The sequence below is a fragment of the Pogoniulus pusillus genome, chromosome 27, assembly GCF_015220805.1.
Source record: "Pogoniulus pusillus isolate bPogPus1 chromosome 27, bPogPus1.pri, whole genome shotgun sequence".
NCBI classification, from domain to species: Eukaryota; Metazoa; Chordata; class Aves; order Piciformes; family Lybiidae; genus Pogoniulus; species Pogoniulus pusillus.
Genome location: NC_087290.1, coordinates 15,474,463 through 15,500,859, shown reverse-complemented (window position 1 = coordinate 15,500,859; position 26,397 = coordinate 15,474,463). Strand labels below are relative to the sequence as shown.

At 40.0% G+C, this 26,397-nt stretch overlaps 1 protein-coding gene across 2 annotated transcripts in view; it reads right to left on the bottom strand.

Moving 5' to 3' along the window:
* The window catches only part of SCUBE1 (signal peptide, CUB domain and EGF like domain containing 1), a 159,580-nt gene that overhangs the window by 71,216 nt on the left and 61,967 nt on the right, over positions 1-26,397 (bottom strand). The window contains exons 5-7 of one of the 2 annotated variants that reach the window (XM_064166000.1): positions 15,208-15,333; positions 8,594-8,710; positions 5,648-5,737 (exon numbers count right to left, since the gene is read on the bottom strand). In XM_064166000.1, coding sequence (XP_064022070.1) covers positions 5,648-5,737; positions 8,594-8,710; positions 15,208-15,333 — 333 coding nt within the window. The remainder of the gene's footprint in view (positions 1-5,647; positions 5,738-8,593; positions 8,711-15,207; positions 15,334-26,397) is intronic. The other variant, XM_064166001.1, reaches the window with a different exon arrangement.

Here is a 26,397-nt window from a genome sequence, read left to right as displayed (position 1 = left end):
CTTAGGAAATCAGGGATGGAATGCAATACATGTACACACATAACATCCTAGTCCAGCAAAGCTGGTTCTTCCAACAGAGATCTGCAAAATGACTTGAAGTGCTTCCTGCACTACAGAAACAAGCAGGTAGAAGTAAACAGAAGTAACAAAGTCCAGGACAGTTCCAGTCCAGTTTAGATTTTACACAAACACTTCAAATTACAGTAAAATAATTTGTAGGCATCTTGGGAGCCAGCTTCAAGCAAAGAGAAGAGAGTTAAATCACTGTATCTGAAGTGGGCTACCAATTGCAATACTGGTGACCCAAGAAGTTGGCATTCAGTGGCAAAATCTTAGGCTGTCCTAACACACAGTGACTTGAACAGGTCTTGTAAAGGACTGTAGAGTTTCAGTGCAGAGTTTGGTTTCTGAAGATGCTTGTAGCAATGGTATTACTGCCATTTGTGCCACTATCCTGGCTTTAAACATCAAAGGGAAATTGCTATACTTCCTTAACTTCAAGATGGGTTCAATGTCCTGTTCTTTGCTAGACTGAAAAGAACTTTCAGACAGGAAGGAACGAGCCCAATATGTTCTAGGGCCAAAAGACAAGCATTCTATTGACACAGTCTGTAACAGGAGTAGTGTGACAACCAGGACAAGGGAAGTGATTGTTCCATTGTACTCACACTGGTGAGGACACACCTTGAGTACTAGGTTCAGTTTTGGGGCCCTTACTGCAAGGAAGACACTGGGGTCCTGGAGTGGTTCCAGAGAAGGGCAATAGAGCTGGTGAAGGGTCTGGAGAAGAGGTGTCCTGAGGAGGAGCTGAGGAAATGGAGGTTTACTTGGAGTAAAAGAGGCTGAGAGGAGACCTTGGTCTCTACAGCTACCTGAAAGGACGTTGGAACAAGTTGAAGGTTGTTTCTTCTGCATAATAACAAGTGATAGGAGGAAAGGAAATGGCCTCAAGTTGCACCATGGGATGTTCAGGTTGGATATTAGAAGAAACTGAAAAGGTTCTCAAATACTGGAATAGGTTCCCCAAGGAGGTACCTGAATCCCCATCTTTGGAGGTATTTAAAAGAAGCAGAGATGTGCTGAGCAACATGGTTTAGCACAAGACTTGGTAGAGTTAGATAACAGTTGTACTTGATGGTCTTAAAAGTCTTTTCCAACCAAAATGATTCCATGATTCTATGATCTGTGGAAAGGATGGAAAAGGTGGATTGAAGGTGAGGAGAGAAATGTAGCCTTTGTAGTTGTTCTGAAGTCACTTGAATTCAAGCCTAAATGAATCTGATTTGACTGCTAAAGAGAGGGAGATGAACCATGGTGAGAAATTGATCAGGTCCACCTCTTCAAAAAGTGCTAGATAAGATCTAAGAACCATCCTGGATATAATATTATGATTGTGTCAATAAAACCTCTTAAGAATCCATGCAGTCCAGTATGGCTTGTGATGATGACAGCATAGCAAGTGATTGCAGTTTTAAATAGAAATAACATTAAAAAATAGATGTATTTCTTGATTTTAAGAGTTGATGTAAGGAGTAGCCAAAAAGCAAAGCACTACCTTTGATTAGGAGACAAGGAATTCTTGGGACTTACACCAGACAGTTCTGCAGTTCTGCTTCCTTAAACAGGAAGTTTTTTGCTTCCTTTCACATCTTAGTTAGAATTCATAATTTGTAATGAGGCAGCCCAATGGCATAACTGATACTATAAAATCTAAAATCCATTTTTGTGTCCACAGGATCGAGTTCTCTGTAAAACAAAGCTTCAGGATAGCAACAGACAACTGATCTACAAAACCCTTTAGCCTTTTTTTAAGCAAAAAACAGCACCCAAGAAGAGAGTAACCATTGAGACTTGATAATTTACAATACATAAAAGGATAATGTGAAGGGCTACTGAGTGGCTCATCTTTACAGCTGTAGATGGGGGAGCTACTGGGTTTTGAGTGCTGTCCAGGGCTGCAGTGGCAAAAAGATCTGGAAACTGTATACATGAAATCACTCTAATTAACTAAACCATGGCTCTAAGTATACCTCACGCAGCCTCCTTTTAAACTCCTCCAGGGATGGTGACTCCACCGCTTCCCTGGGCAGCCCATTCCAATGCACAATCTCTCTTTCTCTGAAGAACTTCTAACATCCAGCCTAAACTTGCCCTCATGCAACTTGAGACTGTGTCCCCTCATTCTGTCACTGGCTGCCCGGGAGAAGAGACCAATCCCACCTGCCTACAACCTCCCTTCAGGTAGTTGTGGGGAGCAATAAGATCTGCCCTGAGTCTCCTCTTCTCCAGGCTCTTTCCTCTCCCCAGCTCCCTCAGCCTCTCCTCACAGGGCTGTTCTCCAGCCCCCTCACCAGCCTTGGTGCCCTTCTCTGGACACATTCAAGCACCTCAACATCTTTCTTAAATCGAGGGCCCAGAACTGGGCACAAGACTCAAGGTGTGGCCTAACCAGAGCTGAGTACAAGGCAGAATGACTTCCCTGGTTCTGTTGGCCACAGTATTCCTGATATAGGCCAGGATGCTATTGGCCTTCCTTGCCACCTGGGCACACTGAAAGATATGAAACTGGACAGAATATTTTGAGGATAGGTGTATTAGTAGGACTGGATGGAAACTTGGTGCTTCTCATGAGGGGTGCCCACACTAGAAAGGTTTTCATCCAGGTGCTTCAAATTGATGCTTGATTTAGACTGAACCATATGTGAAATGCATTAGCACACTGCTCTAATTAGGTAGAACAGTCTCATGCTATGATGCTATGACATGGAAAACAGTCTGGCAGATAGGTTCTTGAAGAAAAGGAATTGTCCTCCATTGGAGGACAATCAAGGCTGCATTCCTTTCCACTCTAGAATAGAAAATGCAAAAATACATGGATCAGGGAAAAGTCATTCCTTTAATGAGAGTGCTCTTTCCTCTGAATCCAAGTGCTTTTCTCTCAACAGAAGACATACAAGATAGCTGGGAGCCCTTGAAGCCTTTCTGAACATTATGGAAAATGTGCATGAAAACTCCTAGGAATCACTGGAATCCTGATCTTTCATCAGAGAAGGTCAGTTTCATGCCTGCCTCTCAAAAGTCTAGGTAGAAATGTCTGTAACAGGAAGGAAGCATATTTATCTGTTTCTCACTATTAAATATTTAGGCACAAGTCACAGGACCACACTGTGACTAGGGCACAGGCCCCTGTAAGAATCACTTTGAGCTGCTGAGGCGGCCACTCTTGCTGTATTGAAATGAGTGGCATATGCAGTCATGTCTGACAGCAGCACTGTTCTCCTAAAGTAGTCTCATGCAAGCTCATTCTTAGCCTTTGCTGATATTAAGGGTTACAAAGATCAGAGTCATTTTAGTAGCATGCAGCAAACAACCAGGGACTAGAAATGATCATCTCAGGGCTTGTAATTGAAAGCATCTTTCATTGGACTACTAAAATTACATAAAGTCATCTGCTTTTCCTATTTTCCCAAGGCTGCTTGCAGGAGGGTCAAAAATCACAATCCATTTACTAAATCTGGTAACAAGGTTTCCTGAGAAGCTTTTCAGTACTTTCTAAACCAGTTTTTCAGAAAGCATCTGAAGACACGTGGGATTTCATGGAAATACCACTACACTTGTGAAATGTAGTAAAACTCTATCAACAAAAAACAAAATGAAGTGGGTTTTCTGAGCATCAGTAGAAATACACAAGCAGAAAAGTCCCTAAGTAATAAGCCACTCTCTCAGATCTCACTTACTAATTAAATTTCTTTTCAGCTCTACTTAATGTTTAGCTAAAGAATCAGTTGTTCAAACACATCACATCCATAAAATCTCAATTCTTGGCTGATATTGCTAATGCAGGAGGTACTCAAGAGTTAAGGTGCTTTGTAAATGGCTTTTTAAATTATCTTGCTAAACCTACTTCTAGAATCTATGTTTGGCTTGGAAGTTGCAGACTTGGTGTAGCTAAGAAGTTTGTTGCTAATCTGAAGGTTTTCATTCTATTTGCCTGGATATTTGTAAGTAGTGTGAGCTGATTTTCAGGTTGGATAATGACTCTGTTTTTCTATTCAGAGGGTGGAGCAGCAACATCATGCACTATGTTGCCCAGCCCCTCTAAACCATATTGTACATACTGGTAGGTACTGGGCAAATTTCCCAGTGGTCTAGAGGTCTTCTTGTGAGACTGTATGTCTTGTTGAAATGATAGCCAAGAGTGTTAACAGCACCTTTAGAAAGCAAGGTTTCCATCCATCCAACCATCATAGCTAGTTTAAATGAATTTAAATAGTGCATGATTAAACAATAAATTAATATAGACCACTTGCTAGGTCTGTCAACTAATTACAAATGAACAGTCATAGATAATCTAAAAAATAAAGAGCAGGTTTTCACACCAGGGAAGATATTTTATCCTAACATAACAATGTAAGAGCATTTCAGAGTTATAACACCATGCCAGTGGTTGTGTGCTGGCCTGCATTTAAGTGGATGGTTTATCATGGCTGATGAGATACAAGTGATACGGAAACTTTATATTGTCACTGCAAATATTATCCTAGCAATCAACTAAATATTCAAAGTGAGGCTTCTGGTCTCCTAAAGCTGAGCTTGCAGAGTCTGCAATGGACTCAGTGGCTTTAAGAAATCAGGAGGGAAGAAAGCAGAATCTTGTCCTGCCAGAATCTTTTCTGTGTGTCAAGAATCCTTGTCTTGTGAACAGTTCATTTGGTGCACCTCACCAATGCTCGCTAGGTTTAAAACCCAGTGGAAATAATTGTATGTGGTGAGTAGGGCATTAGAATGGAAAAACACAGAGTAATAAACCACCTGAAAACCTCCAAAGCACTGGCATAATTCAGCAGTCTGTGCTACCCTGTGCTATTTGTCACATGAAAGGAGTCTGGCAGAGGTCCAGCCACTCTACCCTTTTTATTCCTAAAAGGTCATTCTCAGTAATGGCCATAGACTTAACACAAAGAACACAAGCACAAAGGTGTGCGATGGATTAACTGAGAGCAGAAGCTAAAGAACTGTCCTTGTTCAGTGCAATTCCTCCTCCCTTTTCACTCTCAGGCACACACAGAAACAAGGCATGCCTCAGTCTGGAAAGAGGAACATACAGAAGCTTACTAGTCACTTGGGAAAGATCTTTCAGTGGTTACTAACATAGCTGCACAAATGAAAGAAATGAATTTCCAGTCATAATATTTACATTTCAATCAAATGTACTGCACATTTTAAGTAGGTTTATTTAATCCACTTTTAACTCCATGGGCAAGTCTGGAACAGGAGATTTTTTGGGGCATCTTAACGCAACACATACACACAAACACATACGAACCACATGTAAGAGGTAGCTTGCATAAGTTAGGTAAGGTTAATAGCAAAAGCTTTTTCCTATGCAGAAGAAATTGGACATTAAAGCTGCAGCATCACAAAAAAAAAAAAAGTTCAAAACCAAGAAATGAAGTCGTACAACAGATGAGAACTTAACAAAATTCGTGACCTTTCCACACAGATGAAGTCAGGTTAAAAAAACCCAAAGAACAACAAACCAAACCGAAACCAAAGGGACCAAATGAGACCAAAGGAAAACCTCCCCCCACACACACATACAGACAAAAGTGAGAGCACAACAAAGGAAGTGGAAGAAAAGTGTTACCCATAAGTAGCCGCCGTTTCACCCGCTTGTCCACATCAGCTACTGACGTGGCATTGTACTCAGAACTCTCAATTGCAGCCTCATCCTTCTCTAAAACACAAGTAAGGGACAAACATGGAGCAGTTGGTTAATCACAAGCCCAATTTTCCACTGCCTAAGACAGTTTCTTGGCATGGCACAGCCAAAGCCAAGAAGCAAGGCATGAAAGCACTAAATCCCCGTTAGAGAGTTAATTCCCTTTGAGATCCCAGGGAACAAACTGAAGAGTGTTCAGGGAAATAGGAAGACAGATGGGGCGAAGGGAAGATGGTCAACTATGAAGTAATTAACCACCTACAGAAAGCTGGATTCCTACCGGAGAACAAGACAGCTAACATGAGTGTCCCAGAGAGGTGTTAATGATGAAAATTAAAATTTAGGGATGCTAGTTAAACAAACTACCAAAGACAAAGTGTGAAGTGATTTGGGCTAATGGCGACACCACAATCTGAAGGTGTCAGGCAGAAGACCAAGACAAACAGAGAGAGCTAGAAGAGTCCAGTGATGGATGGGCATGGATGCGCCATAGTCTCACACACACTGACACATTGTGAGGAGAAACCAAACAATAGCATGCAAATTAAACAAAAAACAACAACAAAAAACAAACAAACAACAAAGAAAAACATAAAAAAAATTCAATTTGGGCAGTGCTGGTTGCCTGCTTGTCTATGAAACAGTACTAGCTAAACATTCAATGCTAGGAAACATGTTGCAAGAACAGAGTTTAGTAATTTTATAAGCATGCAGCAAGTAAGATGATGTCAGCAAAGGTCATTTTACATGGCAGTCTCTGGAATCCTATATGTAAGGGTTTTATACAGCATAATGAGGATTTTAGTTATGCTTCATTAGAAATACACAGAAACAGTCACAAGTCTGGGATGAGATGATCAGTAAATGAAACAGAAATCAAGATCTCTGATACAGGAGAGCAATGGAGACGCAGCAGCTGGGTAAATAAAAGGAGTTGCACAAGAGAGGGAAATGCGTATTAGGAAAACAAAAACCAAAATGCAAGTGGGGACTTTCACATGCAGCAAACAAAAATAAAAGGATAAGTCAAGCAAACAAAGACAAAATATGTTAGACGAAGGGTCAACGAGTATTTGTCTGGCTATGCAGAAGTTTGCATTCTTGCAGTGATGCCTGGAATATATACACCACTGAAGACAGCAAACACTGGAGTCACTGAAGTAAAGAGGAGGAGGAGGAGGCTGGCAGGTTTTGTTTGTGGCAACACTACATGGTTGAGCGGTGACAAGAAGTTGTTTTGGTTTGTTTTGAACAAGTTCTAGATGGGATCAGGCTGCAATAGAGGCTTTTGTTTGACTTTTTTTTTTAATGAGTTTTTGTTTTTGCTCTGTAAATAATTAATGAACGTCAGTTATCAGACAAGACAGGCAATCAGGAACCATCACCAGAAAGCAGGAATAAAAATGCAAAAAATAAAGTAAAAAAAATGGAAAAGTATTCTAAGAGAAAGAACTACTTAGAAGGAAGATAATCAGCATAGGCAGTAATATGTGACTTACATCACAAGACCAAGGAATGTAACATGGAGTTGTATGTATGACATTACAAAAATGGGGAAAAAAATAAAACCAGCAGCAGAGTACAAAGCTTTTTAAATAATCTTTACATGCTGGACAAAATAAAACATCAATCCAAGGATATTAGTGAATGCTAAGAAATAGAAGATCAGTTATCAGTTCAATAAAACCTGCTCTTAAGGCCCCTCGTGCAAATTCTCTGCATCTGGAAGTGCCACAGGCTTCAGGGAGGGTGATTTTCAAGAGAGGGACTGTATGATGAAGCCCCTCTGTGTTAATCAGAAGCACTAGCTGAGAGAACCTGCCAGCTGAGACAGCTGACACACAGCAAAGCAGAGTCCAGCACTGAGCCTTGCTCAGCCCTCCCTCTGCCAGCAAAACCCTCATGCTACCACACAATTTGTGCAATCAAACCCGTCAGAAGTGAGCGAGGCTCTTGGCAGGCATAAAGTTTTATGCCAAGGAATCACTAAGGGTAGTAACTGTCAGATTTCCATGGGTTTCAAGTAGTCTGTCTTGCAGTATTATTAAAGAGGAGAAAAGATGATAAATGTGTGTTCATGCTTTTTTGAACCTCAGGAAACCACTGGGAAATTAAGCAAACAAAAAGCTGAGACTTCACCACAATGCTACTGAAAACCATTACATATTTTAGGTTCTGATCTGTGAGCAAGAATTTCCAAATCACACCTTGCAATGTTCAAAAATACACTTCTTTTACCAAAAAAAAAAAAAAAGGGAAAAAAAAAGAAATTAAGCTGCGTGGAAAGAAATCATGTTAAGCAAATAATGTATTTTATAATCATGTTTGCACAGTATCTCTCAAGATGCTCTGTCTCTTGAACAGCTTTTTGCTACTAATATTCTGAGTGAAAGCTTATTCACTACAAGTGCTGTAATCTTTAGAGTCAAAACCCATACAGCAGGGAAGAAAGCACATCATGATGATGATTAATTCTCCCTGATAATGGCTTAGAGAAGAGGATCGCCTTCCTCAACTTGCTTATGCAAGGAAGTCTTGACTCATGAAAGTGAACAGAAGAGATGAACTTTCATCTGTAATTTGTGAACATTCTACACCTTTTTAGTTCAAAATCTACTAGAGTTATCAAAAGAAACAAAAGTTAGGTGGGAGTAACAAAGGGATACGCCGTTAACAAATGTTTGGACAAAAGCAGGCAGCAGTGCTTCTCTCTCTGTAGAATGTGCCCATAATCAAACACTTCTCTCAGCAGTGGTGCTACAGGCCTGTGAGGTACAGCTGCACACGTGCACACACACACACACACACGTCCGTGCACACACGTATTCCACGAGGAACGGGAAAGAAAAGGAGGTGCAGAGAAGTACTTACCAATGCAGGTTCGGCCATCTGAATGCAGGGCATACTTCTGATGACAACCACATACAGGGCCAGTATCTGTGTCATCACAGGTGTGTTGGCAGCCTCCATTCCCATAGTTACAGGTTACTAGTTAAGCCCCAAATGAATGTGTATATATGTATATATGAATAAAATGACAATGAAATCAGTTAGTCTCAAGGGCCTTTCAGAATACAGAAGAGCAGTAACATACCAAGACATAAGGTGACATAACATTACCATTTGCAGTTATTTGCATTTCTTAGCCTTTCTTCTAACCCCCACCCCTTTGCCACTCTCCTGTCTCATGCTCTACTCTCAATCCATGCAGTGAAGGGGAAAAAAAACCAAACATGAACTACTTCTCCCACAGTCTATTTCTATTCAGAATTCTACTATAACTGGTTAGCCAATTTCTGACTGACCACAGTAACTTGAATACACACTCCTAAAAATCAGAAGGAACCATCTCACATTGGCCTTAGCAGAATTTTCTTCCTAGTAAAAGGAGAGTCCAGAAAGCAAAGAGCACCATACATTTTAAAATCATGTCTCTAAATCTAAACTGAGGTTATACCTAACTCAATAGGGCTAAACTCACACAATTTCCCACTGACCTCAGTGATCCTGCTTTAATGCTAACTTCTAGAAATGGAGTAGACTGGAATTTGCAGTCACAATACCTAGAAGTGAACTATCCCGCCTCTGGTGTGAGTACCTGGTGCTTTACACTCATGTCACTCTCAGTAACTACTAAATATTTTGCTTAAAATGGAACAATTCCCATTAAAACCTCCTGCCAGTGTGGCAACGGCAAGTTTACACTCACAGTCCCCCAAGGACGGCAAAGATCACAACAGGTATTGTCCATGTCCGAAGTGAGTACAGAGCAGATGTTATTATGGGTGCAAGCACTCTTCACATTGCACACTTCAAATAAAAAGAGCCAGAAAGGCACTCATGACCTAGTGGTAAGAACAGTCTACAAGAAGAGGGTCTGATTGGATTCCCACCTCTCTTCCCAGGAATGCTACTGTTTTATCTGACTGTAACAAATGTCAGTGAGAAAGATGGAGAGCAGTGTGATCTATATTCCCTTACTGGAGCTCGACAGTACTATGCTGAAAAGTGGGAATTGTAGGTTAAATCCCACCAGAGGAGGGAACTGCACTCCAAGCCATCGTAAACTTAAACTTCTAAGGAATTACAAATTGCCCTAAGCAAAAACCATCCTCAATCATTCTTTCTCCAGATTTATAACTTACCTATTAATTTATTTTGCTGAAGAACTAAATTAAATAAACCATCTCACTCTGCAACAAATGGAAGCAAAATTCTATTTCCTTCAACATACCAAAACATTGTAACTTTCGCTTTTGGTGTAAAACAAAAATGGAATGTAAATGCTTTATGTTCTTAAACATTCCACCTTTATGATGCACTTATGCTGAAAAGTCATTTGCTTGTTCAGCATGAAGTCTGTCCTTAATAATCTCTCTTTTTTTGGCTGCTGCTTTGATTTGAGTTTTTGGCACGATTTTGTTTTTCTTGTCTGTCTTTCTGTCTGCCACATTATGTGTGCAACAGCATCGTGCTGCAGCCTGACTGCAAACATGAGCTTTCCTCTCACTGGCTGGTCTTTTTTAACCAAAACAGTCCTGTGATTCTCTTCTATGATTCCAAGATACACACCATCTATCTGAGGCCATGCTAGTGGCCAAGTTACCAGTCTTTTCTCCCAGTACTCTTCCTACTGTGAATGAAGAGCTGTGGAGCATCCTGAGCTGAAGCCCTGCCTTTGGTGCTTAAGTTTAATTCACTTCACTGACTCAGGCTCTTGAACTGACCAGCCACTTTTTGGGACCTGCAAGTGGGCAGCACAGCATAACATCCCAAACTGTCCATCTGTCTATGATGTAAGCAGCAGTATTTATTCAGTGTGGTTGGGCTGAGCTAAACATTTCTGAGACACAGCTTTACAAGTGAGCCACATAAATCTATACAAGTGGTCCTGTCACACATAGCACAACAAGTGCTATCTATATAAATCTATGGACTAGTCTCAAATTGACATTTTGAATGCTGAAAGACAAGAAACAACCATCTTGAAGAACAGTGACATTTTATAAAGAACAATGGGATTTTAATGTATGTATTCCACTAAATAATGTTATTGATGTTCCCTGGTAAAAACCCCAGAAGACAGAAAATATCAGAACTCAGTCTCGTTCCACAGGCTAAATCCTGCTATATAATCCTTTTCCTGGTCTCTATCACCTGACATGCTTGTGACAAGGAGCATTTGAAAATGTAGGGCTAAAATAGTATATCTAGCATTTAGTGTCCACTAACCCAAAAAAATCCCTTAGGACAACAAGGTTGTGATCATGATTGCATCTGTACTGAAATATATCCTATGGCTCAGATGCCACAGAACTTGCAGCAAGGCAGATCTTTTGGGTTTGTAGCATGGCTTTCTCCAACAGTTTTAATCAACATATTGTAATTCAAGGTGACTTAAAAATTGCACAGTTTTTAACTAAAATTGCCACAAAATATATAATGTATATTAATATGCAGGCACCTCCATCTATGTGATAAAACTGTGCATGCAACACTGTTCACATCATTTATTCTAGTATAGCCTTATACTCTGAACATTCTGGAGATCTTTGCACTGAAAGCAAATAGAGAACATTGTCAGCAGGAGCCCAAAAGCTGCCTCTTGGCATAGGTGGGATGGCATTTGATTGTAAGTATACTAGAATACATTTTTAGAACCTTGTCCAGAAAAGGGCAATGAAGCTGATGAAACATCTAGGGAATAGTTCTTCTGAGGAAACTGGAGTTGTTTCATCTGGAGAAAAGAAGGCTGAGGGTTGGAGTAAGATGGGGGTAGGATGAGAGGAAATGGCCTACAAGTTACAGCAGAAGAGGTTTAGGTTGGATATCAGAACAAACTGAGAGGGCTCTCAAACACTGGAACCAGCTCCCCAGCGAGGTGGTTGAGTCCTCATCCCTGAAGGTGTTTAAAACATACAGAGATGTAGTGCTGAGCGACATGGTTTAGCACCAGATGTGGCAGAGCTAGAGAATGATTTGACTTGATGATTTTAGAGGTCCTTTCCAACTGAAATGCTTCTGTTATTCTAATTACTTAGTACTATCCCTGCTGCTCACTTAAACTATTATTGTCAGAAGGGGTAGACTGAAATAGCTGCAATCAAGGTTATTCAGTGTTTTTCAATAAGATTCAGCTTTCACTCACTTGTAACTCTGCCAAAATGATTTCTTTTAGGTTGCAGCTTGCAGGTGTGTGTACCTGTTTTAGGTTTCTTCTTACTTTTTCAAGTCCCTGCTAAGCTGATTCAGCTAATATTAAAATTAACAGAAAATGTGTTGCTTTTTCCATGTTTTTAGAAAAAAACCTTTCAGTTTATCAGCAATTTCTAATGCAATCCTGTTCAGGAGGCAGGATCTTAAAATCTATCACTGATACAGGTGTAGAAATTGAAGGTAATTTCAATGTTTTTCCACTGCAATCTAGAACTGAGTTCACTATTCCTAAATCTCTTCTTTTTGCTGCCAGCAAGCATCTATGAAAATCACTGACAAAATCCTTCTAATGCTTGTGGGTCAACTAGCATCTTCTACACTGAAGATGCAGCATAATGTGGCTTTGAATCCAAAGGATGCAGCTCTTCTGAAGGTATGCATATGGATCTGTATGATTCTGCTTGTTCTATTTCCAGATGAGCTCTTGAGTTCCCTTCCAGCCTCAGTGCTTCTGTGTTTTCCTAGTGATGTGGGCAATCATTTTTTTTTCTGTAGCTAGAAATGGCACATTCATGATTTACACTAAGAAACCATTGAGGTTACAATATCAAGCACTCACACACTAAAGAATACCAGACTTCTGATAGATAGAATTATTGTATCATGATAATCATCCTTCATGACAAATGCAGAAAACACTACTCAACTGTCTTGCTCATTCAGTGCACAGTGCAGATGGAGAAAAGCAGATCTGTGGAAACAGTAGGAGAATCCTGTCCAATCTGCTGCAGAATGAGTAGTAAATCAGAATGGGACTGTCAAGAAAGTATGGTCTTGTCCATGGCAGTGAATAGAGCCCTGCAAAACCTCTCATCTGCCCCTTCAATGGAATTCCTACTTAGGGCTTGGCATGTCCAAGTTCAGAATATTCTATTTCTTTCTCCATGACACTTGCAGCTACAGCTAGAGCCACTTGGAGCATGGCTTTGATCATAGCAAAGTGCTGAGCTGGGTTCTGGGTGTTTCTTGTTAATCACCTACCACTACTAAACCACTCTGACATTAACATCTTTACATTCACTCCCATTTGTAAGGTAGGCAATCTGGTACTTTTTAATTTGGCAGGAATGTGCTGAAAATACATTACTAATGCCTACAAAGCACTTTGGTATTACAGTAATGAGTACCCTGGGAAAATTCACGAGGAAATAAAGCAAAATATCTTCACAATAGAGTTTAAATACTCTACAGCAGGAAAGACATGACACTGAATTATGAAGAACAAAAAGCCTGTTCAATGAGCACTGACAATCATGTACGCTGAACGAAGCATGCCACGGTGACATCTAATTACGTAATTAGGGTATTATGACAATCTGTAATGCATGAATAAAAAGCTGGAGGCTTCCCTCCATTTTTTTTGTGCTTTCTAACTTATTTTATAATCTTTTTTTTTTTTTGAGAACACATCTCATTACTAGTAGACTTGGACAAATATATCAGAAAACCTCTCCCAGTATTCTAATTTAATTGCAAACTGGCTGATTAAAATCTACTTAGTGAGGTACTGGTTCTTTGCCACTTGCTCCCATAAAGAAACAGCAAAGTGAACTCTGACAAGCCCTGAAAGGCACAGTCTCTTAGAGAGTCCATGATAAGTCAGCATATTTGGGAGGGATACACTAGGGGTATATCAGACCCTACCAGTTCCTGGTATATAGGGCTACAGACCCAGTCCAGCCTGACAAGGCGCAAGCATCTTTTTTCAGCTCTTCAACATAGCTGTACACACTACTTGCAGAACTACAGTCCAAGATTCAGACTAGTTCCACTGAAATGGTTAGCTGAGAAAGTTTTTCTGAACTCAAGATTTGGTTTCAGAACTAGACCTTTAGAAATGGGCTGCTGTAATCTCACAGTTACTGTTCCAGGCAATCTGCCTACAGCTTTACACTCCTTTGGGTTTGGAATTACTAGAAATACAGTTAAGCAAGGCTGCAGAATGTGCTGTGGGATTAGGGGTTGGTGTACTGTGCAGCAAGTTCTGCAGCCTTGAAAAACTCAGCATCCCTACTCAGAGGTCTATCAGCAGCAGTTCATTATACTTCCAACTATAATTTGAAAACCACAGGACACAGAATAAATTCAAGTTATTCACTCTATTAAACCTTGAGGCATTTAGAAATATTGTTCTAGAAAAAGCTCTAACCCTTCAGACACCATCTGAGTATGAAGAACAATAACTAAGTCCTAAGGAATGTACACATTTGTGGAAATAAACAATAAACAACATAAATAAACATCCTTTTCCACTTTACCAATGTAGCTCATGTTGCACTGCAGTCAACAGTGTGCAAAGTTCACTTCCAATAAACATTGACAATGACAATTGCTACAAAGGCAATTCCTCTCTGTGCTTTTGCCTTTGGCCCTGTGTAGCCTCTTAATACTGAGGAACAATCAGGCTACACAATATCCTGTGTTATTTCTTGACAATATTCAAAGGTGATTCTTTTGACTTGGTATTTGGGAACTAAGATCATAGAAGTGTGTCTACTTGGGAAGAAGAAGGTTGAAGTGGATGAAAAGCTATCACAAAAATACTAGCTCTCTGCAAAGCACAGACCATGTTTAATGTTGATTTACTGAACTTTTTTTTCCCCCTCATAAAGCTACCAAGTGGGAAAGCAGCCTATTGGAGTCAGAGCTAACACTCACTCATCAGAATGATTCCCATGTAATTTAGAAGCTTTCAGGTAGCAGCTTTGACTTACAGAGGGTCAGATACTTTAACCAGTTATTTCCAATTTCTTGAGCTAACGAATATCTGCATCTTCAGCACCTCAGCTTCAAGAATACAACACTCAGGGTTTTAATTTGAAGAACAGTATATATGAAAGCTGCACATTTTCCATGTATTATGAAGAAGAGTGTGTAAGATGGAATCAGGACTACAGCAACACACTTAAACTGAGAGATTTAGTGGGCTTATCATTAAAGCCTTTAGTAGATCAATCAACGCACGTATCATGGACCTTGAAAATATTGCAACCTAGAATCCGCTCTCCTTCAGGAGAGCCTGGAATAAACTGATCTCTCACTTTACCACACTCATAAGAAGGTAGAAAAGTTGTTATCATTTTGCTAACAGCCACTGACAACATTTGGTTATTCAATCCCTCCACATCTTCTACAGTAAAAATAGCATTACTAAAACTACAAATCACCTTTGACCAAAACAAAGTTGATTTCTTGGCTTCTGGAAACTAACAACAATGAAGAAAACAAAACATTTTGGGGCATTTGAAATTTAATCTTCATCTACCTACATTTGCAGTCCTTCTGGTTTTTGGCAAGTTCAAAGCCAGGCCTACATTCACAGGCAACCCCACCTTTGGGTGTCTCCCGGCAGATGTGTGCACACCCATGATCTTTGTTCATACAGTTCATACCCTCTGTAAAAAAAAAGAAATAACAAAAGGGAAAATATTAGTATGGAAACAGAATTACAAAATAATTACACACATTCATTCCTCCAGTAAATGTGATTGCAATTTTAAGTGCACATCTGGACTGTCATCCACAAGGCAGATGGAGAGAGGTATACAACAAAACAGAATAATCAAGGATAAACCTCCTCTGAGGCAAGTGCAAGGATAGCTGTGGAATATAGGATGTTTCTGCTGTGTGCAGAAACCAAGGACTTGTGATTTCCTTACTCCATAACCATACTCTAATCTTCCATGATTATCTCATGGATTTAAAAGATACTCCAGAAAGTTGTCTGTCCTGCTGGTGATTATCAGAGCTGAACAACTAAGCTCACCAGTATTTTCCCCTTGTATAAACGCAATGGTTGTCTTTTTATTTGCCTGTTAATGATGTGCTTTCTATTTTTAAACACACACAAAATATACCAAAGATTTTATCTGAGCATTTTGTCTTTAATCTGTTTCTTTAGTATTTGTTATACTTCTTGATTACCTGGTCAGCCACTGTAAGTGCAGTCCACCTCCAACAAACCTCCACCCACTTTTCCCTTTTTACTATATTAAACCAAACATATTGTCTGTTCAACACACATCCAAGTGCCATGGGTGGATTCCTTCAATGTTTAGGCCAAGGAGCAGTATCAAGCAGTTTTCTTTTAATCATCATAGGGTCAATTTTAGCTTTCTAAATCACCAAAGTAATTTAGATACTGAATGCACTTTATGCTCTTAGAGGCTTTCATTAACAAGTTAATTTAAATCCCACACGTTCACAGAAATCTTGAACTCAGTCCTTGTGGGTCAGCATCTAGCATTCCTTGTGTGAATAAAGGCTAGCTAGATTTGCATTACAAAGCCTTCCCAGACTTCCCCTTGGATATCTGACCTGGAAAGGAGAGACAAATTCTCTCAGAGTACACTAACAGAGAACTCACAGTGTAACTCAGCTTACTACCACAAAAAAAGGTAGGAAACATCAGTGTGGAGCCAACAGCTCATTTGTCACTTTGTAACATGGCTACTTCTACCTATACTAAGGCTTATTTCCTGAAATAACTCCACTGTAAAATGTTCAACTTGAACCTACAGTGACAATGTGCTGTAAAAGGCTGTTACAAGGATTTTGCTTTCAAAAGTCAAAATGATCACTACCATCTCCCGTTTCATTCCTACAGGAACCATGTGAACGTACCTGCCACCTACGCAAGCTGCCTTTAGGCTGAGGCTGGTGGCACACTATTAAATACTTGAAATTAGATATCAAGGCTCTAGGATGAATTTGAGGCAAAGGCTTTCTCTATACATACCAGTATTTAATTGAACACAAATTAGCATATAAGACAGCTACTAAGAAACTTTGTGAATAGAATTGTGAGTAGGAAATGCTACAGAAAGTTTCATCAAGTTGGCAGAAGCTAGCAGTTTGACAAGTTATTGGCAGCACTTGACTTTGCCTCAGAAAGGTTTAGATTAGCAAAGCAGTAAAAAATGTACATCACCAGTCTGAGTGGGTGTATTTGTTCACCTGTCCTACAAAAAATATCAGCATGTTAAATCTTACTGCCTGTGGAAATCAACCTTACATACAAGAGATACATTTCCCTCTTCTAAATTCCCCTCTATGTTGGCCTTGTTGAGTCTTAAGAGCCTGCCAAAGCACAACCTTACTTATTCTTTGTAAACTGCAGCCTGGAAAAGAGATGCTATTGGAAGATAAAATATATACTATGTACTATGCTACATATGGAAGCGAGGTATGAATACTTTCTTTGGGTGAACAGATATAGTTGGGAACAGCCTTATTGAAAGTTTTGAGGCATATAACACTTCTCCCAGCAAAGGATTTCAGACACAATGTGTTTGCCAAACTACATTCCTGCACGCTACGTGGTGCTCAGAAAAGGATCTGGGAAAGATAACACATGCCTGATTGAGTTACCCTGCTAAAGCAACGAGTAGAGTGGAATTAGATAGATGAAAGAAGAAACTTAGTGGCCCAGAAGTGTTATGGAGCAAGTGATTTTCAGTGTTACTTACAGATAGTGAATATCTGCCACTGTTAAAATCACTTGGGAAAAGAAAAACTGTGCATTGCTAAAATTTAGGACAAAATGAAGATCATAATCATTGTATTCTGAAAGAAAAGTGAAAGATGAATTTGATGTTGGTATTTGTGTGCAAACCCACTATATTTCAGTTACTGTATTAATCACTATTATTAATCAGCTATTGTATTCATCAGGCAGTTGAAGCCGTAGAAAAGCTGTTTTATGTTTAGCTAGAGAAGAACACTGAAGAAATCTCCTAAGCCTGAAACCCACGATTTCATAAAATCTAAGTTCTTCTGGTGAAAGAACCAGTGTTTTTCAGTCCAGTGCAGACACTCATTCATTCACAGATAAACACTTCATCTCTATTTTACTATTTTTTTAGAATCTCTAAGAACTAAACTACAAGAACTTGTTAACTATATAGATGTACATATACATATATATGCTCTAGGAAGTTATTGAAATAAAAAAGCAGAAAAGAAATGTTTTGGCTTGTTTAATAATGTAAGCTAAAGCAAACTCAGGTTAATTTGCAAATTGTTTCAGTCATTCAAACTGTATTTTCTCAGCAAATATGGGATTTGCCCATATGCCTTCTCTATCAGCCTATGTACACGGAGCCAGGAGTATGGAGGTTCCTGTCCCCAGTGATGCACAACTCCAGCAAAAGTGCTCTGCTCCCTCTGGGGATAACTGGCACAATCAAGGCAAAAAAGCTTGATTCATAGAAATGGTAGCAAATTAGTCACTCAAGCACAAAACACCACTGCAGAAGGATTCCTCTGTTCATTTAAATGTGCTTTGAGTTTTTCTCTTAATCTCTGTATACCCCAACTCAGTACTGAGAGGACTGCCCTGTACTTCATGGGTTGCTCCTTATTAGAGCTGACCAAGAGAATGTAGGATTAGGGAAGAGAAGGAAAAGATCTAAGTCTTTCCTGATATAATACAGAATTATGCCCACAGCAGGTTTACTTTGGTACATTGCACAGCCAGGGTGAAATAACAGGCACCTCAGCCTTCACCAGAAAGTATCTGCAAAATGACATCTTTTATTACACAGCCTTGTGGCTGCCTTCTCTCCCGTTGTGTGTGCGATTGCATCACTCTGCTTTTGAATCCAAATAATTTCTAGCTGCTTCTTTTGATTTTTGCAGTGATCTGTGTCTCACATTCTAGAACTGAAGTGACTACGAATCAAGTGAAAATACATAGCTTCCAAATCCAGGAAAGGAACTAAACATTGATTTAAGAAGCCTGTTTACATAAAAAAAAACAAACAACCCTGTACTTTGTCATGACACTGAAGCATCCAAGGGTGAAAGGTTCTAGGCTTTTCATGTTAATTGCTAATTCCATGTGCTGCTTATTCAAGGTAAGCTCCAAAACCCAGCTGAAAAACAGGTGCATGTTCTCTTTGGTGGTGCTGGCAGACAGCAAAATAAACTTTTCAAACACACACAGAATTCTCAGCAAATTCACCTTACAAAAGGACAGCAAAACTGAATCCAAAGGAAAAATATAAACAGGAAAAGAAATGCCACTTAGGAAGGGAAAACACTAATTAAACTAAATCCTCTCTCAGCATTTTAGATGTGACTTGAGAAACTCTCTACGATTGCATTCCTGATTTTTTTCTGACTCGCAGTTCCAAAAGGTTGCTCACGGGAGGAGCAGCAGACATTGTTACAAGGCAGGAGAGATTTGGGAGTGAGTCTACAAAGCTAATCCAGTCTGCCATCTAGTTATCACAAACCTCTCCATAGTGCTGTTCTGCAAAATATTCAGTCTGATACAATAACCTCTCCATTGTATTATACTCTAAATTTGGTTCAGTGACTCTGACAGGGCTTAAATCAGGCTGACTGTGACAACTAATACACTAATCAGCTTTCATTTTCCATTAACACTGCCTGTTCTCATCTTAATTAAGGCTCTTAGCAATTATTTTACTCTGTGATTCATTATAGATGACTACATCATCCACTGTATTGTCATAATTTCACTTACTCTGTGTACATATTAGTGGGTTTTACAACTTTCAAATAAACATGATGATTTCAAACACAGCCAGAGAAAGACTATTTGCTCCAAAGATATAATGGAGAAGAACTTTTAGAGTATTGCCAGAGTATATGTGATGAATATGGTAACAAAACACAGGAAATCTTGAACCTAATCCATAGAATTTGCTATGTAAGTATATAATTGGATTTTTCTTTTTAGCAGTAAGTAGATTTCATAGCACCAGGTAGACAGTGAAATTCCTTATTTCAGTTGCACACTTATTTAAGCAACAAAAAAATCTTACTTAAACTAACTCATAAATTAAGTTGTAGACATAATCTATGAAATTCATACATTGCACATATTTGGCATGATTCTGTTCCAGCAACTTTCAGAAGAGTTTAAAGACATTAAATGTAAGCAATTTGCAAGTTAGTGAATGGATGGGCTGCCAGTATCTAATTATGAACTAGTTCACAGAGTTTTTGATGAACATACCCTCTATGTTAAGAAAACAAAATCATCATAACACAAACAACAGGTCAGTTTCCCTCAACCAATCTTAGTTACAGGGGATAATTAGTTCTGCTTGGGTAGGGAGCCCATGTGCTACAAAACTGCTACTGGTAATATTTCAGACTTTCAAAATTTGTCTCTTTTAGACAACTGCAAATTTAAGAAATAGAGTTCAGCTGTATCAGGATCAGTTGATACAATTTAACTGCATGTATGCACCACAGCCAAATATAGTAATACCAAATATGATAACTATAAAGTAAGAAACAGCATGTAGCATGGAATATGTCTTTAGATCACATGATAGTCACTTATTGATCCTTTCTGAATGCCTGGTGCTGTACAGAGGGAAAATACCTTCAACAGGAGAGAGGAAACCACAGCACTGCAATAAAATGCACTGGTCAATGACCAAGCAACTCAGAAGACTTACAGAGACAACTCCTCTCCCAGAATTTCTGGTTAATTCTGTTAGGAACAGCAGCAGACAAACCACACTAAGTTTCTGATGGAGACAGGAAAGTGATGTTAGTGAAGGTGCAAGATGGCTGTTAATTATTATGTTATCTGTGGAAATTGTGGTCACAGACATGCAGCCAGATGGTTAACCATCCAAACAAACCATACTGTTAACACTTTGGCTGGCTTGTGGAAAGCAGCTCCCCATCTGCACCTGTGAGCATCCCTACTTTGGCCTTTTAACTCCAGCATCTCGTGTGCTTTACAAGAGTGATGACTATCAACATTTGACTAAACAACCCAGTTATGGTCAACAAATACATGTGTCCAGCTCTTAGCTCTGCTGAAACCAATGAAGCATTTTCCATCACAAATGTGAAGATGTAAAGAACATCTGGGTGAGCTTGACTGCCCAGTCAGAGCCGAGGAGGTGCTCACCCTTTCTCAATAGAATCATAGAATCAACCAGGTTGGAAGAGACCTCCAAGATCATCCAGTCCAACCTAGCACCCAGCCCTAGCCAATCAACTAGACCATGGCACTAAGTGCCTCAGCCAGGCTTTTCTTGAACATCTCCAGGGATGGTGACTCCACCACCTCCCTGGGCAGCCCATTCCAATGCCAATCACTCTCTCTGCCAACAACTTCCTCCTAACATCCAGCCTATACTTCCCCTGGCACAACTTGAGACTGTGTCCCCTTGTTCTATTGCTGGTTGCCTGGGAGAAGAGACCAACCCCCAGCTGGCTACAACCTCCCTTCAGGTAGTTGTAGACAGCAGTGAGGTCACCCCTGAGCCTCCTCTTCTCCAGGCAAAACACCCCCAGCTCCCTCAGCCTCTCCTCATAGGGTTTGTGTTCCAGGCCCCTCCATGATCACAAAGCCCCAAGTACAGAGAATGCATTTAGGAACAGGCACCACTAAACTCACATTTGATATGGTGGGGATGTAATAACCTGTGTCACGGTGTAATGTTTTTCATATTGTTACCTGACTGAACACAAGACTTTCTTTCCAGCTCCATTCCTGAAATAAGTCACTTAGTTCTGTCTAAAGCTTTAGAAAACCACAGTTGTTTCAGTGACTACAACTCACCCCAACACACACTGAAAAGAAGAGAAACAAAGCAGGCAAACTAGCTCAGTGAAACAGAATTCTACACTGTTAAGTAGGTTGGCTTGAGAAATCCTGGACATCATCCAAGAAAACAGCTGTTGGTATATTATAAAATAAACAAATTCAAGTTTGTTTAGCAATCACATGTATTTTCAGTTGAGGTAGAAAATGTGCTTAGGGACAGCATTTTCAGCAGGCAGGCTTGCAGTCTGACAAGATGTTCTTGCTCTGAGTGGCAGCCAGAAAACCACATGTCATCTAGCCCTGAAGATGGGTTTTGTCTTAAGGTATATAAATACACGAGCCAGAAATATAACTTCATTCTGTCAGCAGTAAAAGCTAAGAGCTGCAATTCTGCAAAGGTCCCTCAATTTCGGGAGAGAATAGAAAGATTAAGGGAATGAAGGCAGCAAATGGGCCACGTCAAATCTAGCAGAAATCTCCAGAAAACAACAACAATTCCTGTGGGACCAAGAATAGAGAGTAAGAAAAGATGACTGAAGTCCAGTCCGGGTTTGTTGTGACTGAATTGGGATTGTGTGCTGGTGGCCTTTTGGTGGATCACAGGGAAAACGCTTGGTGACCTATCTGTTTCCTACACTGCAGTGTTACCAACAGAAGAAGCTGGTGCTCACTGACACCTTCCTACAGTCTCTGTTACCTTCTTAAACATTGATATGGTTATCTGAAACAAAATTCAGCAAGGTAGCCCAGGGAACATGCACTGCTGCTGCTGCTGCTGTGGCAGAATCAAGGCTGTCAGTCTCTGCCTGTATCTACTTGGCACCTGACATTCACACCAAGGGGAATAAATGGCAGGGGAAGAGATAAAGACAAGAAAGGAAACCAAACCAAACCAGTCAGTAGTACCACAAACTGTTTATTTACTTTGCATCATCTTTAAATCACAATTCCTTAAGCAGTATAGTAAAACAAAAGAAAAGGCTGGGTTTAGAGGAGGTCTGGTTGACTGGATAGGGCTGGGTGATAGGTTGGACTGGATGATCTTGGAGGTCTCTTCCAACCTGGTTGATTCTGTGATTCTGTGATTACTTTGTTCATAGATCCATAGAATGGTTTGGGTTGGAAGGGATCTTAAAAGATGGTGTAGTTGCAACTGCCCCACCATGGGCAGGGACACCCTTCACTAGACCAGGTTGCTCAAGGCCTCATCCAGCCTGGCCTTGAGCACTTCCAGGGAGGGGGCATCGACAACCTCCCTGGGCAACCTGTCTCACCACCCTCATTGTAAATAATTTCTTCCTAATACCCAGTCTAAATCTACCCTCCCCAAGCTTCAATCCATTCAATCTATCACTACAACACCTTGAAAAAAGTTCCTTCCCAGTATTTTAGTAGGCCCCTTTCAGGTACTGGAAGGCTGCTATAAGGTCTCCCTGGAGCCTTCTCTTCTCCAAGCTGAACAGCTCTAACTCTCTCAGCCTGTCCACATAGCAGAGGTGCTCCAGCCCTGTGATCATCTCTGTGGCCCTCCTCTGGACCCATTCCAGCAGTTCAATGTTGCTCTTATTCTGGGAGCACCAGAACTGGATGTGGTACTCCAAGCGGGGTCTCATGAGAGCAGAGGGAGAATCACCTCTCTCATCCTGCTGGTCACACTTCTTTTGATGCAGCCCAGGACATAGTTGCCTTCTGTGCTGCAAGCACAGATTGCCAACTCATGTTGCGTTTTCATCAACTGACACCTCCATGTCCTTCTCCTTGAGACTGCTCTCAAGCCACTCCTCGCTTAACCTATATTTGTGCTTGGTATTGCCCCAACCCAGCTGTAGAACCTTGCACTTGGCCTTGTTGAACTTCACAAGGTTGGCATAGGTCCATCTCTCAATCTTCTCCCCAGCCTGCCAGCCAGACTATACAGCTTGGTGTCTTCTGCAAACTTGCTCAATCCCATTGTCCATATCCCTGACAAGGACGCTGAACAGCACTGGCCCCTGTGCCAACCCTTGAGGGACACCACTCAGCACTGGTCTCCATCTGGACATTGAGAAGTTGACCACAAGTCTCTGAATGTGACCACTCAGCCAATTCCTTATCCAGTGAGTGCTCCACCCCTCAAGCTCATACTTAAGATTTGCATCACCATTGCCAGCAGAAAAATCCAACGGTCTAAGTTACTGTCCAACAGCAAACAGCTGTGGTGACTTTTGGGAAAATCATAAGCATTATATATTTGGAGGCACTAAGTCAACTACAGTTTTTCTCAAAAATGAGATTGTGGGCACACTTAAGTAGAATGTTAGCACACAACTCAAGTTCTTTATGGTGCAAAACTTCCTTGTGTTCACACCTCAAGGTTAGAAGAACCCACTTCCATGCACCATTGGTGTGCAGAAAACAGACTGTCCTCTTGAGGAAGTCAAACTGGAAGATGTAAACTAGAGTGTCATACACAGCATAAAAGTGTAGGGTAGTTTTAAAACACAGAAACTTTTTCTTTTTTGGTAATAAAACCACATACATTTCACTGCTGAGTATGAATAAGGTAATCCTTATTCATACTCAGCAGTGGAGTCAAGAAAGAATAAAATGATACTATGACTCAGGAAATGCTACCACTTCTAAAATGTTATTCTAACAAGACTGTCAATACCTGAGGACAATGGAAGACTGAAGATGAAAGGCAAATTGTATGTTTGCAAACTGCCTCGTGAATGGGCAATTCAGCTTCCTCTCAAAATGTTTTAAGATGTGTGTAGTGGCTGCAGTAAGAGCTGTGCTGTCTGGAGCACAATCATAACTAAATGACTGCTTTAATAAGCTCAGAGTGTTTTGTTGCTCCATTCTCCTGTCTATTGATTATTTAGTGGGGCTGATGCTAGAGCTCATCAATTTCAAAATTCGATGATTTTTTCCCCATCTTCTTGATCAAAGAAATGTTTATATATCCTTCCCATACTGAGTCTCTTTAAACCATTGGCTTTTTCAAAGTTTTGTTGTTTTGTTTGTTGGGGTTTTTTTTAACCATAATGTGATGTACACAAGAGAGGTAAATGATGTCAGAATCCTTTCTGCCCCAAACCAGTCTGTAAATCTTCAGAAAAGCAAAGTTCATGGGTGCATTTAAAAGGGGCACAATCTGTTTGTACTTAAAAGAAAGTTCCCTCCCCCTTTTCTTTTTTTGTGTGTGCAGAATAACAATGCTAGAATGCATTATTCTAAAGAATTGTTGCCATGGTGATGACATCAATAACATCATTTTCTGCATCCTTGTCCTTTAAACACATAAGGAACGCAACAAGCATGGGTAAATGTGAAAAAAAGAACAATTACCTTTTCTCTCTCAACAGCAGAGGAAACCTTTTTTTCACCTCATCAATAGAAAATTATGTCGAAAGGAATAATAAAGACTGTTACAAGAAGCACCAAGAAGCCTATTAGTGACAAAGCCTTTTTTCCCCCCCCTTTTTCTTTCCATGAATAATTACAGCTCTTCAAGAGGAAATCGGCCCAGGCTAAGGACCCTTTGCAAGCTTTAGATGGTAAAACAAACATTTGACTATACGAGGATTTCCCTTTCATGTACCTTTCCAGGGAAAACCAACTAAAATCCAGAGTGAAATGAGAGAGAAAACAGAAACATCTGCTGAAATTGCTTTCAGAGAACCCTGCACATTCACCTATGAGATGCATATAAAAAGTAACTAGATTACTGACAGATTCAGTATAATTTCAAGTCAGCAGGTTAAAGTTGTGGTGGGAAAGTTTGCCGTTTCAAGTAGTGTAATAACAGGAAGCTATTTGGATTCTGTGCAAACAAGGGAAACAGGATTTCAACAGTTGTAAAACACTGTTAAACTTAAAACCTCAAAGGCCAAAGCAAAATGGTAGGCATGTTTAATACAAAAAAAATGTTTAACAAACAATCAAATCTCTAGCAAAGCAAAATCTGACTACAACAAGGACTTTTAAGAGTCATGCAACATATAATTAGGGAGCCCATCTGAAACATTTGCTTTTGTCATGACAACCTGGGCAACTTGCATATAGGTGCTCTGAACATGCTGCTTGGTGTTTTCTTCACACAGTGAAGGTCAATGTGTTGTGTAATGGCTTTTTTTTATCACTTGGGCCTTTCCACATGCACCTACAGTAGAGTCAAAGGCTGCTTCCTTCTTCTTGCCTCAAGGTAATAAAATGCAACATAGAATGGTGTGAAGGACAGGAAGAAAGGAGTGACAAATTTTAAAGGTAGCAGCAGCACAGGAGTTGAAGATCAGAATAGGAGTTGGTACGCTCATATACATATATCCCACAGAGTAAGACCGAAGGGCTACTAAGGTTAATGACAGCAGAGACACAGAGCAGAAGGCTTTAATCTGATTTAAAGCAGTAAATAGAATTTATTAAGATAAGGCAATTCCAAACTCTTTAGCTGAATGGGAATGGTCTATGAGTACAAGTTTAAGACTTAACCATACAGCTGCATTTACAATAGAAAGTCCTATCAAATTAGTAAAGGGAATTCAAGATGTTTGAATTCTTTTCCTGAACAAATTATTGTCCTTCGTTTTATCTATTGATTTATCACTGCTTTTGTATCTCCTTCTTTAAATTGAGAGATAATGCTTGCTCATTTTAGATAGCTTCTTCAGCTCTCCACTGTGGAAATCCTAAAGGAATTGTGAGCCAGTAAAGGATGAAGAACATATGGAAATGGCTGGAACCAATTCTTTCCCATTCTGTTTTAGAGGTTCTGCAATGTTTCCAAGTACTCCACTATTCATTTAGTTTAAATGCTAACACCGACAGGGTTCTCTTTCATGGGAAAAAAGCTTCCACATTCTGTCTAGATTTCAATACATTCAAGAATTGTTTAGAGAGCTCTTTAGAAAGGCTTTAATAGGGCAGCTAATGG